The following is a 20,425-nucleotide window of genomic DNA, read 5'->3' on the forward strand; positions in this document are numbered from 1 at the left end:
TTGAAAAGCTGTCCTATATAATTTTAATTCTGATTTGGTTCTGAATATGTAAACTATTAAACCAGCAGTCAAATCCTGGAAGTGTTTCTGGTATATATAAAATATTACTTGCTGGGCACAGTGGGATTCACCTGTTGTCCCAGTTAATGACAAGACTCCATCTCTAAACGAAAATAAAATAAAGTATAAAATACCATGTATCACTCATCAATAATTGCCAAAAGATAGTTCCAAAGTATTATTCATAAATCATTACCAAAATGGGTGTATGTGTTGCCAATTCTGTTCTTACTCTAATAATTTATAAATATAACTAGTATCTGTTTTTCCCATCAGAAATAACTCTTATTTAACATGTAATACTTTATATACTTCAAAGTATTTTAGCAGGAGTTATCTGATTCAAAGCTGACTCCAATTTTAAGGAGGAGGGAGACCTGGCATCACAGTTCCTTTCTGATAGATGAGAGAACAAGGAAAGGTAATTTAAAGGACTTGTCTGTTGTCACAAAGTGTGACAATGTGATGACTCTTTCTTGAGTTCATCCTTGTTTTTTCCTTAGACCAAACTTGTCCAACCCAAGGCCCGCAGGGTACTTGCAGCCCAAGATGGCTTTGAATGCAGCCTAGCACAAATTCATAAACTTTCTTGAAACATTATGTATTTTTTTCTTTAGTTCATCAGCTGTCATTAGTGTTACTGTATTTTATGTTTGGCCCAAGACAATTCTTTTTCTTTCAATGTGGTCTAAGGAAGACAAAAGATTGGACATCCCTGCCTCATCCTTTAGGTTGTTTTAAAAATATGCTTGAAAATAAAGCACCTGAATTAGGCCAGTTATAGAAAGTAGCAATTGAATGCAGAATAAAAACATGTGCCACTATTATTAACAACTAATCCTTAATTAATGTTTGTTGTATATAAAACAAGAAGTCTTTATATATGTTAACTTATTTAGTCTTGACAACAATTGTATTACATGAGACCTATTGTTAAACCCATTTCACAGAAATTAAGTGGAGAAAAGTTGAGCCATTTCAAAGTAAATAGCAATGCTGAGACTCACAGTCACATCTTCCACACTCAGCACCACAGTGAAAACTACTAGGCTAAACCTCTTCTCTATGCACTGGCATAATCAGAATTCATTACTGTCTATGCCATCTGTGTTAGGTAACATAGCCAAAGACAATCATACAACATAGGAATTGCCGCGTAACTTCCAATTCTCTATGAGAATACAAAACAAAAAGCTTCCATCTTTCCATCTTACTTTTAAAAAATCCTCACCTTCTGGGTTCAACACCCATTTCCTGTCTGTATCTTCAATACTTTACTTATCGGGTTCACGCCATTCTCCAGCCTCAGCCTCCTGAGTAGCTGGGACTACAGGCATCCGCCACCACGCCCGGCTAGTTTTTTGTATTTTTAGTAGAGGCGGGGTTTCACCACGTTAGCCAGGGTGATCATGATCTCCTGACCTCGTGATCCAACCGCCTTGGCCTCCCAAAGTGCTGGGATTACGGGCGTGAGCCACCGCGCCTGGCCTGAAATGTGTATTTTTAAGACAATTCCTGCTTCCACTAAGAGATGGACCTCAGGCTACCTGATCACTCATCAATGATTTGTACAAAGAATTTCTGAATTCAGGAACCTAAAGTAAATGAATTTCAAAGCCCCGAGAAACTCTAATATTAAAATACAATAAGAAGAAGAATATATTTTTTCTTTTTAGTGAATATATATGATATTCATATGATATTTATATTCAAGTTTAAGGCATTTATATAATTTGATAAAATCATTACATGTGATTTATGTGTCTTTTATGACCAAAATTATATACTTTATAATTTTTGGTGAATTCCAAGATGATGCTTGGAAAAATAATAAAAAGAGCTGTTGTATGACTGTTGAACCTCTGAGGTAGCCTAAACTCCTTCCTCCTTAAACTTTCTATTCCTTGCACACATGCCTTAGCTCTGGTTGAGCAGAAAGTTAAAAGTTAAGTAAAAAACTGAAAAACTGGACTTTATCAATGTGCCCAGAGTTTACAGAGAAATTAAACATAAATCGGAAGCCACAGACAGGGTGAAGAGAGCAGCACTGAGAAAAATATACAAATAAGATGTTAGTCATTCAAATCTTGTTTCAATCATAAATATCCTCTGTGAAATCTGATTTGGATCTGAAACAGAATGTACTTCCTCCTCTGACCCTAACCCTGAATCCACACTCACTCGTATGTATTTTCCATCATCAGTTGTACTCATGTTTCCCACAGATGATCTAATCAGTGGGAAAACTGTCTTGTTTCAGGTCATTACGCTTCACAACTGCTCTTCCAAAATCACTGAATGCAGCTTTGCAGCCATAGGTAAAAGTCTCCTTGCAAGCGTTACAATGATCAGCTAAGAAGATAACTTAGCCTTTCTATTAAAGTTTGTGTTTTTAATTTCAATAGCAAGCTTTAAACTTTATCTCATCACTAGATATTAACCTTGTAAAAATCACTTTTCTAAGGTTGTGTCTATGCCATATAATGCAGTTGCTTTTATTTTACTCCACATTATAGACTCTACATTTCATTATAAGCCTTATGTATGACTTCAGCTTAACAAATGTGATAATTTTTCAATGTGATAATTTTCATCTATTTCTTTGGTAATCCTTTTTAACTGTTGATGGCCACATGTTCTTAGGTATAGTTAAATCAAATCCCAATGACTAGAATTCCCCAGTATCTGCTTCTCCAGATAAAGCAAAACGTATCAGTTAACCACCTAAATTCAGCTCTTATGATTCAGTTGAGAAAATTATGTAAACTGCATCAGAGATAGAGTAGATGAGAAATACAGAACTGAGTTTCTCAGATATTTTATGGGAAAGAAAATGCCGATTTTTATCTTATTTCTTCTTCATTTCAAAGAATCAAGTGCGGAATGTGTAATCTTTTCTTCTCCATACAGATTCCACTCCAATATGGACCCTTAAATGACTCACAAATCAGAAAAATCTAATTTAAGCATGGTTTGACTAATTTCACTGGTGATCATCACAAATCTTTCAAACTCACATCTGTTGAACATTATGTATGTGTTGTCCAAATTTTGATTGTGTGTTTTCAGTTAAATACCTTAAAACATGTCAGCATTTTAACGAAGGAGATAAGCAAACATTCTAAGGGAAGCATTCTTATCAGATAATTCTGCACTGTTTACACACACAACTTGCTAGAATGATGTTAATCATTTTGGTTCTGGTACTTTAATTACCATTCCTGTAACACAGCCCCATCTTGAGAAACTACTCTTCTGCATTTATCTTACAAAAGACAAAGATTCTAGCCTAACTAGAAATGTAGATGGCCTCCCCATACTGGTTTGTTTTCCCCCAATGTCTTTTGGCTCTCTTTCTTTTTTGTTTGCATGGCAAAAGGACAGAAGGTAATTCTCAGGCGCTTGGCCTGAGACCTACAGTTGACTGAAGCAAACATGGGTAAAATTTCTAAACCTTCAGTTAAACTATTTTTCTAATACCTTTTTTTGGTTTTGTTTTGTTTTTTCTTTTGAGGCAGAGTCTCAGTTTGTAGACCAGGCTGGAGTGCAGTGGCGCGATCTTGGCTCACTGCAGCCTCCACCTCTCAGGCTCAAGTGATTCTCCTTCCTCAGCCTCTCAAGTAGCTGGGAATACAATAGGCACAGGTAATGATGTCTACACACACACACACACACACACATATATATATATATATATTTTTTAAAGTAGAGATGGGGTTTCACCATGTTGGCCAGGCTGGCCTCAAACTCCTGACCTCAAGAGATCCACACATCTTGGCCTCCCAAAATGCTGGGATTACAGGCATGAGCCACTGTGTCCGGCTCTAATACATTTTTGAAACTGCTATGTAAACTTCTACTTGTTAAAACTAAACTATAGATTACATTATTATTGTCAACAATTACTTGTTATTCATTCATTTCCTATGAATTATAATGAATTTAGGTACTTGCTATGAACTGAGTCATGACCCTCCACTCTTCAAAATTCATAAGCTGAAACCCTAACTCCCAATGTGACTGATTTGTAGGTATGTCTTCTGCAAGTTTACTAAGGTTAAATGAGATTATGTGGTTGTGACCTGAATCCCATAACACTGATAGCCTCATTAAAATAGTAAGAAATCTTTCTCTTCTGCCATATGAGGACATGGAGAAGGCTGTGCTGTCCTCAAGCCAAGAAAAAAGCACCACCAGAAACTGACTTTTCTGGCACTTTGATTGTGGACTTCTCAGCCAGAACTATGAGCAAGAAATTTCTATCGTTATCTAATCTGATATTTTGTTATGGAAACCAGAACAAATACAACACTGAAATTATATATCTATCTTCAAAATATGATTGATTGGTATTATGACAGAGTAGTATTAATTTGAGTTCTAACTCTACTAAAATTTTAAGATTTTTTAAAAATGATAATTATTCATTGGAGACATCTGATATGCCTTCTAGCTCTTCTCAATTATAATTCTAATGCTGTTCCATTATTCTACTTATTTTATTACCAAACATATACATTACTTGAACTCTAACATAAGAAAGACAACTTTCTAATTCACAAGGCTTTCTAAAGATTTAATAAGTACAGACTAGGCAACAGGAATATAAGTTTTAAACAAGAATAATTAGAAGAAACTGTCATTACTAATTTTTTTCAATGTTGAATATAATTCTATGAGTTGTTTAGATTTCAACCCTGTGAATATATTAAAATGTAATATATCAGATTGTAATGTCTTGTGTTAGTTCTTTAACTTATAGGATTCTAAGTATTTATTATTCCAAAACAATGTTTCATTTGTAATTACGATGGCTAAGTATTTGGGGCCCAACCTTACAATGCAAAACAATTCTTTCCATTTTATAGGCAATGTGTGGAGAAAGCTCTTATTTTCAACTCTATATTAGTAAAAACTTTCCTGCAATTCTGGACTATAAAGAATATTATTGCATGGTTCAGAAAAAAATAAGCAAAATCAATTGCCCTTTGACATCTTAAATTGATGCATTTTTGAGAAACAGTCAATTGCTGCATAAAATTATGAACATTACCTAACTGTCTTACAGATTTAAATCTGGCTCACACTCCTCATTCTAAACATGGACAACAGATTGTACGGAATCAACCCTTGCACCTCCCTCAAACCAGCAGTAGTATTTATTCCCATCTGTAATGAGAGCTTAGGTTATTTTCTATCTCTTTCAAGATTTTAGAACTTCCAGATAATGTTCATTCCGTGGAGGAACCTGGCAGACGCCACCTTAACCAAGTGATCAAACTCAACATCATTATGAATGAGTCATGTCAGCATCCTCTATCTTCTGACGTGATACAGTGAGAAGGGAAAAGCATCACTTCTGTCTTATACTTGCCAAAAATATATTCCCTGAAACATATGCATCAAGAAGAAACATGAGACAGGGTCATATTATAAGATGTTCTACCCAATTACGGGTCAGAATGACAACGAAAGACTAAGGAACTATCCCGGACTGGAAAATGTAAGGAAACAGGACAGACGAAAGGTGTGATATTGAATTGGTTCCTGCCAGAAACAAGTATTTAATACTTTATTAGAACAACTGGCAAATTTTGAAGATGTGCTGTTAATTAGTAAATAGTATTGTACCAATGTTAATTTCCTAGCTTATATAATTGCTGTAGTCAGGTAAGATATTACCATTTGGAAAAGCTGGATTAGAGAATAGCACTTTGCAACGTTATTTATAAGTTTGAAATTAGTTCCAAATAAAAAAGTTTAAAACTTTACCAATTTGATCACATCTTACAGATGAGAAAATCAAAACTTATTGTTTCAGGGCTGTGTTTAAAATAACGAGAAAATTGCTACTTTAACCTGGAGTTTCTGCTTACTGGTCTTTCTACCATATAAAGCTTCTGTCAATATAGTTTTAGAAAACTCTGCCCTATTTTCTAAGAAGATAATTTGCTTTTACTTTGATTTGAAGATTGTATGAAAAAGATACAAAATCACAGAGGTGCACCAGGTGTCCTCATGCAAGCATTTGTTCTCGGATCTGTGAGTTCTTCCTCTGTGGTAACCACCTCCACAGCTGTTGGTTAGCTTTGGAATTTACTGCTATCCACTGTCATAGGGTTACCTGCTTGGCTTATCAACCAGACTGTGAATTTTATGAAAGAGTTTATTTTTTAATGCTTCTATCTAGCACATTATCAATCACAGTATAAGTATGTGATAAATATTTGAAAATAGAAAGGAGAAAAACAAGAAGAAAGAAAACACAGAGGGTAGGTTTAGCAGCATACAAGAGATTTTCTTGGATACAAAGTTAACCATGTTTGTACAAACTAGAGTTTCTCTCAGGTAATCAACCTAAGACATATAATCAATAGAAATCATACAAAACAATGAGGACCCAATTTCTCTCAATACAGTCCTTGCCTACATATGCTCAACCCAGTAAAGTCTCAGTGACTGTCCTGCTGCTTATCCAATTCTGTCATGTATCCTGGTGAGTCACGGAGGGCTGCAGATCCCGTGACTGTATCTATGAGCAATGCACATAAAGCCTGTCCAAACAATTACAGTGCACTTTGTAGAGAAAAAACTCAATCATCGTTTCAGTTTATATCTTGTCCTTTGCACCTAAAACCTCAAAATAAATACAATGTTAAAACACAGCTAATACACATTTTGGGAGGCCGAGGTGGGCAGATCACGTGAGGTCAGGAGTTTGAAACCAGCCTGGCCAACATGATGAAACCCTCGTCTCTACTAAAACTACAAAAACCATCCAAGTGCGGTGGTACATGCCTGTAGTCCCAGATACTCGGGAGGCTGAGGCAGGAGAATTGCTTGAACTGGGAGGTAGAGGCTGCAGTGAACTGAGATTGCGTCACTGCATGCCAGTTTGGGTGAGAGCGCAAGACTCCATCTCAAAACAACAAGAACAAAAAAACACAACTAATATAGACTGTATTTGAAAATGTTTGGTGCTTTTATCACAAAATAGAAGGCAAGTAGATTGCACATAAATACAAACATGGTTAAAAAGGCAGAATTTTTAAATGATTTTGATCAAAATACATAGACAATCAGGAAATGTGGAGTCCAATCTAGAGTATCTAATTCGGCTATAATCAGGCAAATAACTGAAAGTCCTCCACTCTGTCCAACTTTTAGCAGTATAGTTAAAGCCTTTGGTAATTATAACCTTCATTTCTGAACTAAGATGACTTTTTAAGATAATTAGTCATATTAAGCTGAATAAATGGTGGGTTTCCGCATTTCAGTGGCACAACCTAACATGTTATTTACAAAATGGTAAGAATAAAACAAAAATGACAATTTATTCGTTTATTAGAGCATTATAAGAGCTAAATATAACTGCCAAGAAGTATTTCTAAAAATCTGAACTTATTTGCATCTGATAGAGCTGATCCGTGTCCAAATTTCTTTTGAAATCACCAGGAATTTCACACGTCTATCAGCAAACTGACAAAGAACAAGTGCCTTTACAAATTAACTCTGGTTGTAAAGTTACTATGAAAATGGGGTTACTACTCATTACTAGAAATAAACTGTCTTTGTTTTCTTCTAAGAGTTGACCTGGTGTTAGGCAATCTACATTTTCAGAGGACACTTTTCCTGTTTGTCTTTTCTCAACAAAATCTATAACCTGTAAATGTTACTATGATGACTATGTGCTTTCCTGTCGCTCATACTTGGCATTCATTATTGACCTTTTCTGTATCTAATATAAAATTTTCCAGTTAAGGAATCTAATTTGTAACCCAAGTTTTTAAAAATAAACACAACCTATTTTCAATATGAAACTTTCTTTTTGGAACACTGAATGTATCTTTAGATATCAGGAGGTAATTTCTTGGTGAGAGATACAGCTGAGGTATAATTAAATGCATTGAAAATGCTCACCAACACTTCCAAGTTAGCTTAAATTTAAAGCAAAGCCAATCCTGCAAACTGCATTTCTATGTATTTGATTTGTACTGGGGTAATAGGTATAAATTTTCCCCGAACAAGCTGGGAAAAAAGGGGAGTAGTAAAAAAAAAAAAAAAAAAAAAAAAGGCAAGAGTGATGTTAACAGCTAGGGAAGCGATTGTGGAAGAGGCACGAAGCACACATTTCAGTGAAAGTAATGGCCTAGGGCACAGCGATCAGCTGGCAGCCCATTACAGTTAGGAAAGATGAAAAACACTTAATACCTGGAACAGAGGCTGAGTGGTTTTGTAGACAATTTTTTTTTTTCATCAGATAATTAGGGGACAAGCGGACATCAAGTGAGTAATGCCAAGGTGAGTAAAAGACTGGGCTGAAAAAATGCAGTGTGATCCAATGAAATGGGTGGAAATTGTGACCTCCTATGTACTGTAAATAACCACGGGAGGGGTGATACAAATGTAAAGGAGAAAAGACAGGATCCTCCCCCCTTCCTTCTTCCCATATAAAAACAAGAAAACAGGCATGATGGTAATTAAAACATACATGTAAGGAAAGGCACTATTATTTTTTAAAACAGAACTCAGAGTAACACCCAAGGACTCCTTCCTTAAGTCTATACATTTAGGGTCAGGAGTCTATCAACTTATTTCACAAGAAAATGATGGGAAGCTAATGACAAACTTTGAACCATGAGTCTAGCATAGCCCAGAAGTCTGTGCCCTGGTGGTTCCTGAGCATGGGTTCTAGAAGCACTCCTGGTTCCACTCAACAGACTGTTCTACTTTGGTCTTTGGTTATCATATGTAAAAACCAACTCAGTAAACTACCTAAAATAATATGCTTGAAAGCCATATTATAGCTTCATTATCTTCAATGTCTTAATGACCAAATTTTATTGACTGAAGAGTCATTTAATTGATCTTGCTGCTCACTTGCCACTAACATGGACTCGAAATTTGAAAGTCTAAAATAACTCACAGGCATAATTTCTCTAACATTTGAAGTTCTTCTATTAAGGATTGAATTTTTTATCCACTAATTATATCTCTACCACAGTTTAATCGTATATAAATAATTTCTTAAAGCTGCATTGTTAAGCACCCCCAAAACAGACATTCCTATAATTAACTGGAATAAATATAAACCCTGTTAGAACATAAAATAATACTGGCTTTCATCTGAGGAATCACACAGATAACATTTGACATGTAACAAAATAGATGATCCAAAACTAAGTTAATTTATAATTAATATGTAGTGAAATATAAAGTATAATGTCCAGAGTAATTGAATATATGTCATAATATTTTAATCGATTTATTCAGTAACAGAATTGAATTGTGGATACCATTTTTCTATTTTAGAGATTAGAAAACTTAAACTTAATGATATTAGGCAACTTGCCTCCAAGTTATACAACTAGTAGAAAGTGGTAGAGCAAGAAAATAAAAATGATGTCAATTTGACACATACTGTAGTTATCCATTATGTGATCAAGTTAAGGTATAAAATGTATCAAAGTCATCACCCATATTTTCCAAATTACCCAAATAGCTAGATTGTGTTAGGATGACTAAGAGTGTGACCATCTAACTAGCCTAGGTTGAATATACATCTGTGAAAAGCACTGATTAATCAGGTTCTTTCTTTTCTTTCTATGATTATCTGCCCAGCCATTTCTTCACATCTTCTTCTATAACTTTTAGTCTTATAAACATTTCTGGGCACAGACATCACCTCCCCAAACTAACAAAAAAAAAAAAAAAAAAAAGAAAGAAAGAAAAATGTGTCTATTTACCCAAATAATAAAAAATGTACTTAAGTCAAAGTTGTTATATCTCTGCTTATTCAGACCACCAAATTATTAATAAAAAGAATAATTTCATCATCTCAAATACAAAATCTATAGTACTCAAGTTCTCTGCCACTTTTTTCCAAGGATATATGAAAATTGTTCCTGTAAGGCCTTGTATTTGTCTCTCTTGCCTATAAATTCTCCCTCCATCTCAAATTATGTTATAGTCATTTTTCTGTATTTTAGTCAACTTTAAAAAAACTTAAATCCATTTCCATCCTGGACAATTTACTATGAAAGGCAACACTGAACTCCCAATATACAGCATGCAAAAGATAAACATGAACTAATTTCTGTCATATAAATATAAGTGACCTTCTTTGATTACTTGAAAGGGAAGTACATAATGTTTCTTGTTAACTACACAATTTCTCTTAGAAAAATAACACCTTTGCCCAGTAATTTTGTATGTATATGAAATTTAAGTAACATAGGGACATATCTCTTCATAATTTTAAATGGACTTATAGGAGTTTTATGGAATAAGCATTCTGAATTATTATATGAAGGTTGTGAAATTCAAAAGAAGGGCACTTAAATTTTAAAACTATATTGATTTTTTAAATGTCAACTTCACCCAAGCAACTCCATTTAACATCAAATTAAATGGCATTTACTTTGGAAACATTTTTGCTGCTTTTAGAACATTTTACATTGTCACAAAATATGATTTTGCTTAATAACTATTACTTCCTTTTATATGTCACTTGAATATTACAGATCTGTCCATTTAAGAAAGTTGGATGACTTTGTTAAATGTCCATTAAAAATGAATGAAATTAAGAGCTAGTTTCCTAATCAAATCCTGATCATTATGGTTACTCCTCTCAATTTCTTCATAAGAAAACAAGTAAAAAGAGAGTGAGACAGAAATGTAGCATATAAAGGTATAGTAAATATGATGGTAGAATGGCTATAACAATATATATTTGTACACAAAACACCTCTGTATTTACATAAGCTTAGGTAGGAAAATGCTATAACTGGACCAAAAAAAAAAAAATTCTAATTCACATCCCTGGAAACCTTTAACTTATTAATATCCTTTTGCTTACAAGGCAGTAAAAGTCAGTATTTATAAAATATAGAGACATTAAAATGAAATAATAAATATAATACAGATTACCTTGGTTGATGTAGATGCTCATTAACAAAAATAATTTTTGCCCTTACTTAAGGTGTGCTCAAATGAAAAAAATGACCCATGGAGTAAATCACCAAGATTATTCCTCTATCTTTTAAAGTTGAAAAATTGATTTGTAGATAAACTCATTAGGTAGCTATGCTTCATTTTGCCAGGAAGACAAATATAAAACTGACAGAATGAAGCGTAAAAATACAGAGGCACAGATTTCTTGCTAATATACCCTATTTAGAAAACCTTCATCAGTACTCAGTACCAAATTGAGAAACTCAGTAGGCCTTTACAAATACTAAAATAACTGAACCAGAAGCAGACCAGGAACTGGGAACATGATATGCCAAATGGCAGAGAAAAGGTCATGCTTTCTAGAAGCACCTTTTGGTTCAGGAAGTTCTCCAATGAAAATCTCCTTCTCAAATATTCAGACAGAAGGAAGCTGTAAGAAACAATGTCTATCCAGCTAATACCTGGTCATGCAATAAATAAATGCACCATGAACTGCCCATCACTTGTCTGATATCGTTTCTAACTGACGTCTGTCCACCATCATTTTTAATCCAAAGGAAAATGTTTAAAGCAACCTAAAATACACACACACACACACACACACATACACACACACATACACACACACACACATACCCCATCAAAACAAGATTGCTGAGAAAAGTGGGTTTGAATTGTTCTTAATTTAAAAACACTAGGCTCAATAGTTTCACTTTGCAGTTTTTCCACTGCAAGTATGAGGGAAGGATATCTACATATGAATATTAGCATGGACATCATTTTCACAACAGCCCAAAAGCAGCAGCTGAAACCAACTTGCTATAAGAACCTACCACTCTTCATTTTTTATGAATAGTCTTGCTCTACTTTGGCAATGACAGTTTTATCAGTGTGTTATGACCATGGTAAACTAGGGCTCTGTAGAATCCTCATCTGTTTTTAGGAATGAAGCATCATTCTCTAAGATATGGCTTCACTGTAATGAGTATTATACCCTGATTACAACTTCGCAGTGGCTATTGCCAAAAACCTTCATTAACTCTTTCATAGAAATGATGTCTTGTATTTATCATCCCCATAGCAAAATATATGTGTGTGTGTGTGTGTGTGTGTGTGTGTGTGTGTATACATATATATAGCAGTTTTTCATCCAACCACAGACATGGACAATAATCATTTATAACTTCAAAAGGTCACATACCCTACCTTTCCTACATAGAGGGGGTCTGAACCCATGTACTCCTCCAGCACAAAGAACTGATTCCACACCCAGCTGCGCTTGGTCCGGGACCTCCCTGATTGGAAATAGGGCTTTGATCTGGACCTTGAGAGTTCTGCTTGACTCATCCCAGAAAAACACAGGAAAAGAGCTATCAGCTGCAGAAAATGGCAGAACTCCACTTTGCCCAACTTCATCTTTTTTTTTTCTTTCTTTTTCCTGTGTAAGAAAAAAACCTTGACAAGAGAAAAGGCACAGTTCCAGTTGGCTTAGTAGCTCTTGCCTCCGGCAGGGTGTCAGCTGGGAGTCCAGAGATAATAATTTGTAGAGTGTTGGATTGGAAGAGGTCACCACTGCCGAATAGCCTTCGCCAAAGAATGGTGTAATAAGTACCTATCAGAACAAAGAGAAGAGCTGGTGTCAGGAACTAAAACACATAATAATATTTAGCATTCATCTACTAGCCTACTATTGATTTTCTTAAGACTATACAAATTTCCTAAGATTATACAAATATCATTTTTGTATAATTAAAATATTAATTATATACTTAGAAAATTACAATAAACATTGCTATATTTGTGAATTACATAAATACAGCTGATTCAGAATTATCTTCATTTCATAATACTACTTTAAAGTATCACTTTTCTTCTAGGGCATTTTATTTGAGCATATGGTTTATTTTACACAAATGTAGCAGCATCATTTTAAAAATCATTTTAATGTTAGCCTTTATTTTTTTATTTTATATTACAGTGATTTTCATTCGTTGGTATTAGAATGTGAAAGCGAAGCAACTCGAAGCAGAAATTTAACCAAATGGGAAGGACATATGCTGGTTTAAATCTCTTCTGTGAAACTGGAAAGAGAAATAAAGAAGCATGAGGTGATGCAAAACTGGTTGATTGATTCTGAGTCACAGAACACCAGCTGTTTTGATGTGTTCTGATTTGATTGTGATCAGCTGAAAAGCTCAGTCGTTTCCATTTTCCATCCTTCGAACTTATTGTCATGTATGCTGTGTAGCATGTTAGCTTATGCTATTGCACTGTGGTTATTTGCTATTTTACAATTATTTATTGAGCATCTTGAAGCATGAGTTGTGCATAGTAGGGCCTCCCTACATAAACATTGATAGAACTGAATTACATTGACCAACAGAAGAGTAAGAAAACTCAGCTGTATTTGTGAGGCCCATTCGTTGTTGGCATGCACTCAGGAGGTGCTTTAGCAGAAGCATGGAAAAGCCCTTTTATTCTAATGTCTATTTATTTCAGTTACAGAATTCTGATTATGCAAGAGATATAAAATCAGCTACAAAACAAACTTTCGAACACACCCCTAAAACACAGAGAAATGAGAATTTATGACAAAGTGCTCACTTAACTTACTATGTTGCACTTTGGTTTACAAATTCATTTTACTTCCTATAAACAAATCAATAATAGAATAATTAAGGCAAAAAAGTATCATTTGCCTATTTCTGTGTGTTTTTTTTTTGTTTGTTTGTTTGTTTAGGGAGACAAATATAGCATTGAGAATATAAAGCCAAAAGCCAAAAGATGTCTCCCCATTAAGGCAGAAAATGCACTATCCTCATAAGCTTTTCAGTCTTTCTAACTGTCCCTTGTGTAAGAGGAGTGTTTGTTATGCAATAAAAAAATACTTTTGATAGTCAAATTTCGTAAGAAAAGGCTATATATAGTAAAAGAAATGTGAAATATATACATATATACAAATTTATCAAATTTTTAAATAGTTCACACAACTAGAACAGTTTCCAATGACTTTGTGCAATGAACTGTTAAAATGAATGCATACATTTAAAAACATATATCTATAAAGTTTTGATATTCCAGAGGGCATTTAAGAAAAATCCAGCGTTCATCTAATTATTGTACCTGAGAGCCACCAGAATGGTAACTCTTATTAGAGCACATTAACTGCAGCCTGTGCAGAGAACACAATCTCCCCAAATCCAGATACCCTATCCAAGGATCAAAAATAAATTTATTCCACTTAGAAACCACCCTAGAGGGCCAGTTGTTCTAGACTTTGACTTAAAAAGAACAAGTAACTTGGGATCATTCCTTGGTGTTCCAATATAGGTACTTTAATTAAGTTGAAAGTTTATTGTAGATCGGTCTGACTAACCCACCTGAAAGGCATGCTTCCTATAGTTTAAAAAGGCAGGGAGGTGCTGAAACTTTGATCTGGACATGGCATACTAGTGTAGAGATTACTCCAGTAATGAGATGAGAATTGTGAAGAGTGGTCTTCAGTAGGAATGGCTGACAGAATGGGAAGGGGCAAAGTCATGTAGTTTCTTCCTTCAGCTAGTGGCAAACCAGTCTCCCAGGGATGGGGAGGGATGGTTTAGAGTTCTGCTCAGGTGGCTGAGACAAGCATGTGAAGCCTGTGGCCATAGAACATTTCCAGTTTCACCACTCTTCTCAAGAGAATGAATTACCTCTTAAAGAAAATGACATAAACACTTTGGTTCCAGATAATATATTTTTTAGATGCAATAGAGCAAAAATTATATCATTTAAGCTACTTTATGTTTTGAGTGGATGTGGTAACACTGTTTCAGAGAGTGACAACACATTCAACTTCTAAAAACCTAAAGAGCAAATGAGCTTCTGGAATTCAATACTTGAGGAGTTAGTTACCAGTAAAGACTGTTGGTGTCTGCATCGGATCAAGATTCAAATTCTGGGCCAGTTATGTCTTAACTACCTAATCTTGAACAAACTAAATTCTAAGAAGTTCCAGAAATAAAGCCTTAAGTCTCTCATCTATAAAACAAAGATGGTAATAATGGCATCTACTTCATAGGATTAAATGAGCAAATCATGAGATGCCAAAAATAGTGCCTGGCCATCAAAAATGTGTTTTTTAAAAGCTCTTGGGATTATTATCATATTTTTAGTTTGAAACTGGCTATGTTAAAATTAGTTTAAGGGTTGATGTTAGTTTTCACTGGAATGTCATCTATGTTCAAATGTTTTAGACAACTCTTACACCAAGGGAAAGTATTTTGATAGTTGTAGTTGGTTCCAGAGAACCATATGGTCATAAATCAAAAAATCAAGATGAATACAAAGGTGCCAAAGTACTATATATATGTATAACTCTTTATTTCTTAAAGGCATGCCTTCTGTAATTTTTTAGAAATCAAACACAAATATCAGAACTGGAGAAATTTATTTTAGTTCACTAGGTGTTTACCGATGAAGAACAAAGCACACAGTCTGGACTAGGGATAAGATAACAGGATTCACTGTCCTACAAGCTCCACCACTTGCTGTATGACCTTGGATCGCTCTGGGATTTTATTTTCCACATTTGCAAAATGAAGGAGCTGAACTCAATTATCTTATAAAGTCTATTATTTTTTCAGGTCCTACTTTTCTACTTTTTGACAATTATATAAAATTGATTTTGTTAGCTCTTTTAAAGCTGTGATAAAATACATATTGTTAATAATAAAAGATAATGGGGGCTGGGCGCTGTGGCTCATGCCTATAATCCCAGCAGTTTGGGAGGCCGAGGTGGGAAAATCATGAGGTCAGGAGATTGAGACCATCCTGGTTAACATGGTGAAACTCTGTCTCTATTAAAAATTAAAATATATATATATGTGTGTGTGTGTGTGTGTGTTGTGTGTATATATTAGCCGGGCATGGTTTCACACACCTGTAATCCCAGCTACTCGGGGGCTGAGGCCCAAGAATTGCTTAAACCCACGAGGTGGAGGTTGCAGGGAGCCACTGCACTCCAGCCTGGGTGACAGAGAGAGATTCCGTCTCAAAAAAAAAAAAAAAAAAAAAAAAAAGATAATGGGCAGAATGTAAAAGAAACATTTGACTTGCTTATAAAATGCAACATTCACTTTAAGAAGAGGTGTTTAATGTACTCTTCTTCCTCTTGAAGATTATTTCTCTTCCATTCAACAAGACTGGGGATTTATCAAACTAGCTAGAACATATAAAAGAAGGGATTTACAGAACATGGCATGGGTGACATTAAAGTCATTGAAATAATGTCTGTGAAGGGAAGATACTTGATAATTGTGTAACTCATTTTAATCAAGGGTTTTTAAAAGCAGCTAGTATAAACATAAACCTTGATGAAGAAGGAGACCCACCCTATCGTTGTATCTGTAGCATCTAAGACTGAAGTAGGCACATAACTGACATTCGGAAACTATGCAATGCTCATTTTCATTATGATCAACCTCATTTTTTAATATGAAAAGTTAACCATATAACAAGTCAAGATACAAATTCTTTGGTAAGTCAACCATGTTTATAAGTCACAATCACTTTCAAGAAAATTCCATTATATTTCTCTGCAGTATTTGAAGTATTTGCCAACCTCTTGAGCTAAATTGTCTTTACCCTGATCCAAATTCTACCAGAGTGCACAACGATATTTAACTGGCATTGTGTATATTATTAGAGGATGAAATTTTCTTTTTTGAGATAAATGTACCTGTCATACCCTTTGTGGAGTGCACTTCGAAAATCAGAAAATAGTGTGTGAACCATTGTGATCTGAAGTGAGGATGTTTCATAATGTGTTCCCCAGTATTTTTGGCAGTAACCAACTCTGCCAGGAACATATGCCCTCTATAGCGGCGGAAGAGTCACATGGCCTCAGGTCAGGTGTCACCTTTCCTTATCAGTCTTTCAGGAATGTTTGCCTTCCTTTTCAATCAAATCTCATTTTCAAGAGAAAGGCGAGTATAGCAGTTCAACTGATTTCATTCTGTCCCGAGCTGGGTATCATGAGAGAAATAAGAGCTCTGAAGCATTATTTTAAAAAACCTATAGTTCTTTGTGGTTGTCAACCAGAAGTAACCCAAACTTAAACTTGTGAATTTTGTCATATATTATACAACCTCTTTATAAGGCTTTTTATATTCTCACAAATATCAACATGTAGAAAGCCACCACAATAACTTTTATTATATTTAAATGAACTTGAGTACAGAGTAACAAATTGTTGACTTTTCACAATGGATTAAATATTGCCTCACAAATCTGTGCCCTAAAGCAAAAACACTGCATCCCTCTTTAGAAGTCTATGTGGTTTATCTTCTCTCTTTCTTCTACCTCCTTTCCCATCTGAGTTTCATATACAGGAGTTAAAAACAAGATTCACATCAGAAAAAAATGAGTACTCTGCATCCATGCATGTGGTTTGGAGAGCTGACCTCTTCACTATCACTAGGCCTTTTTAAAAGTGCAGGAAAGAATATAAAATATATGTGGGTATACAGTTGAAGAAATGTCCACAGATCTGTATAAACTTTTGGACAGTAATAATATGGAACAAGATGGAACATTTCTGAAGAGAAACACAAGAACAGGTTATATCTGAGGAGAGAATGGCACAGAAGTAAATCACAGATGTCTGAGGGAGTAGTGGGCTACTTGATAAATGATTAATCTGAAACGGAAAAAAAAATCTGACGAAGATTTAAAATGATTTTGTTTACTCTAATATTTTAAGGCTAAAACTTGTATTTTAAAAAACAATTCATAATATTTTCCCATGTTTTACAAACTGAAATACATGAAAATCACCACAAGTAGTACTGTGATGAGTATAACAGACCTTAATCATCAGAATATAAAATGAAACACTGAAAAATATATTTTGAACAAACTGAAGCAAAAAGAAGAAAGAAGAGGTAAAAATCCCTTAGGCAGTATTTACTAAACCAACATCATTTGATATTAAATCGCTTGATCATGCTACCATTTTGTTCCAATTATTTTTGTTCAACTAAGTGGCAGTGTATTAGTTCCAAGTAGACTGTTTATTATCTATTTAACTTTAACAGCTAATGTTATTTTACCAAAACAAATTCATGACTATAAAGTTTTCTTGTAATTTCTACTCTACTTGACATCTCTAGGAAACCACTTTTAACAGATCAAGTGACTATTGTGCTCTTAATCAAATGGTGTTTTCATACTTATAAACAATGACTAAAGGTCCTTCCATGCAAAAAAAAATAAAAAAATAAAAAAATACTGTTATGCATTAGCATATCAATTACTAATCAGCAGAACTGCAAGTCTTCCAGAACCTGTTCCATTTAAAGTCAGCATGCTAAAAACATAACAAGTATACATCATATTCAGCCATTGCACATTAACATATCACAAGAGTAGTTTTAAAAACATGTCTAATTGCCAATTAATTCATATGTTCTAGACTGCTTTTTTAAAAAGTGCACAGTGCTGTATGCTTTCTAGAAATAACATGTAATATAATATCTAACTATCAGTTATATTAAAGGAAATATAGGACTATTTTTGGTTTTGTGGCACTTAAAGTTGAACTGGAATGTTTGTTGCAGTCCAATATAAATAAGCAATGACTTACCACAATTAAAGACCACATTCCACCAAAGTTTCTCTAAATTCGAGGCAAGGAGCAGCTGCTTATGCTGTCTGCTGTCTGGAGTCTGCCTCAGATTCAGTTCTTCTGAAACTGTTTTGAAATATACTTAATATATACCACACTAACACACAGCTTACTGTCAATTGGTAATGCTGATTTAAATTAGTTATGCCTCTCTTTTAAAAATTGGTATAGTTTATGACTAGATGGAGCATGGCAGTCCAAAAATAAATTCAATTATTTGCATTTTCTAGAAAAACAAATGTAAGAATGACATTTGAGGACTGTCAGTGTACTTAATAGAATAATCTACAAGAATCAAAAAATCCATAACGGTTGACTGACAAACACCTCCAGCATCTAACTGATATTCCCTGAGACATTTTGTTGGCTGACCTATGAAACATAATAGTACAAGAAATCACAGTCGGAATAATAGCAACAAAATATAAAAAATCTTGTTGACCTATTGGGAGTAAACTATCATTTCCAAGACTGCTTTAAGGTTGAACTACATTTAGACAGTAGCATGTTTTTAATGAATCTCTAAGTAAGGTGAAAGATGCACATGTTTAAATGTGGAAATGACAGCATTCCACAGCAAGGGAACTATGCAAGATATTACCAATGTTTTAAGACCAACCTTCTATTTACTAGTGTTTTTGTTTGTTTGTTTGTTTGGTGTAGTCTGGGAGAAGAACTCTGTTTCTTTTTAGGAATTCCTTGGGTATTTAATGGTTTTATTTAAATTCAATGAAGAGATTGCCTCCTGATTCATCCACTGTCTTCCCTGAAGACTTTCATTTGCTCTTGTGTCCCCAGTACAGCTTCCACCTGTTACCACTGAAGGCCTCCCTGTGATTTATCCCAGGCCACAAAGTTAGAGTAGTCTGCTTTGTGTAAAGGGTGTACTTATCCATTGTTGCTTTTGCCTATTTTTAATGTAGAACCGCTTAATACATTTTTGGGAATGCCAAAGGGGAAAAATATGTTCTAATTCCCTCCCATTCATGACTGAGCAGATGTCAGAATACAACACTAGAGAGAAAATAGTCCGGGACAGAGTGTTTTCAGAGCTGAAGCCACACTTTATTTTGAACCACAACACTACCAGCCACACTATTCAGGACAGTGTCTGAGACATAAATAAAGAGGAGACTATTTCAATCCTGAAGAATGTAATAGTCTGGTTTTCATTAGGGTTCATGTTAGAGGAAAAACATTTTAAAATCCTCAAATTCTGCTGCTCCTTAAGTTTGAAGGTTCCCAAAGTGGTGGAACCACAGATTGATGACATGTTTGAACTGCAATAGACATTAGAAAAACCAAAGTAGCCCTTTCTTTACTTTGAATACAATGGAAATCTACAGATTCCCAGTGAAATGCCCAAGGTCACACAGCTAGGTACTGATCCAATATCCATTGCATAACTGGATGTAATGAGTATTTTCAAGTATTTGTTAAAAATTGCTCATTCTGATAATGAGTGCTTTTGCAATGTGTGATCTTTGGAACTTGCCATCTTTCCTAAAAGCCAAACAAAGTAGATTTGATTGTACTTAAATTTTTATATGACCATAAGTTTTAATTTTCTAAGTAGGTAATGGTAACCATAATTATCATACAGAAGGGCAGAGAATGCAGACTAAGAAGAAAGGGTGAAGGAACCTATTGTTTAGGGTTGTATGTTTCTATCTTACAAAAAAATGAAGTGTGAGCTGTATCCAAATTTAAAATTTCTTTTTCCCCGTCTACACAACTCTGGAATCC

The 20,425-nt window shown here is 34.6% G+C and overlaps 1 protein-coding gene across 2 annotated transcripts in view; it reads right to left on the reverse strand.

The window, feature by feature from the left end:
- The window catches only part of CDH7 (cadherin 7), a 133,098-nt gene that overhangs the window by 108,034 nt on the left and 4,639 nt on the right, over positions 1-20,425 (reverse strand). For both annotated transcript variants that reach the window (XM_023224193.2, XM_023224192.3), the window contains exon 2: positions 12,220-12,625. In XM_023224193.2, coding sequence (XP_023079961.1) covers positions 12,220-12,429 — 210 coding nt within the window. In that variant the 5' untranslated portion in view covers positions 12,430-12,625. The remainder of the gene's footprint in view (positions 1-12,219; positions 12,626-20,425) is intronic.

The sequence above is a fragment of the Piliocolobus tephrosceles genome, chromosome 18 (genome assembly GCF_002776525.5).
Source record: "Piliocolobus tephrosceles isolate RC106 chromosome 18, ASM277652v3, whole genome shotgun sequence".
Lineage (NCBI taxonomy): Eukaryota > Metazoa > Chordata > Mammalia > Primates > Cercopithecidae > Piliocolobus > Piliocolobus tephrosceles.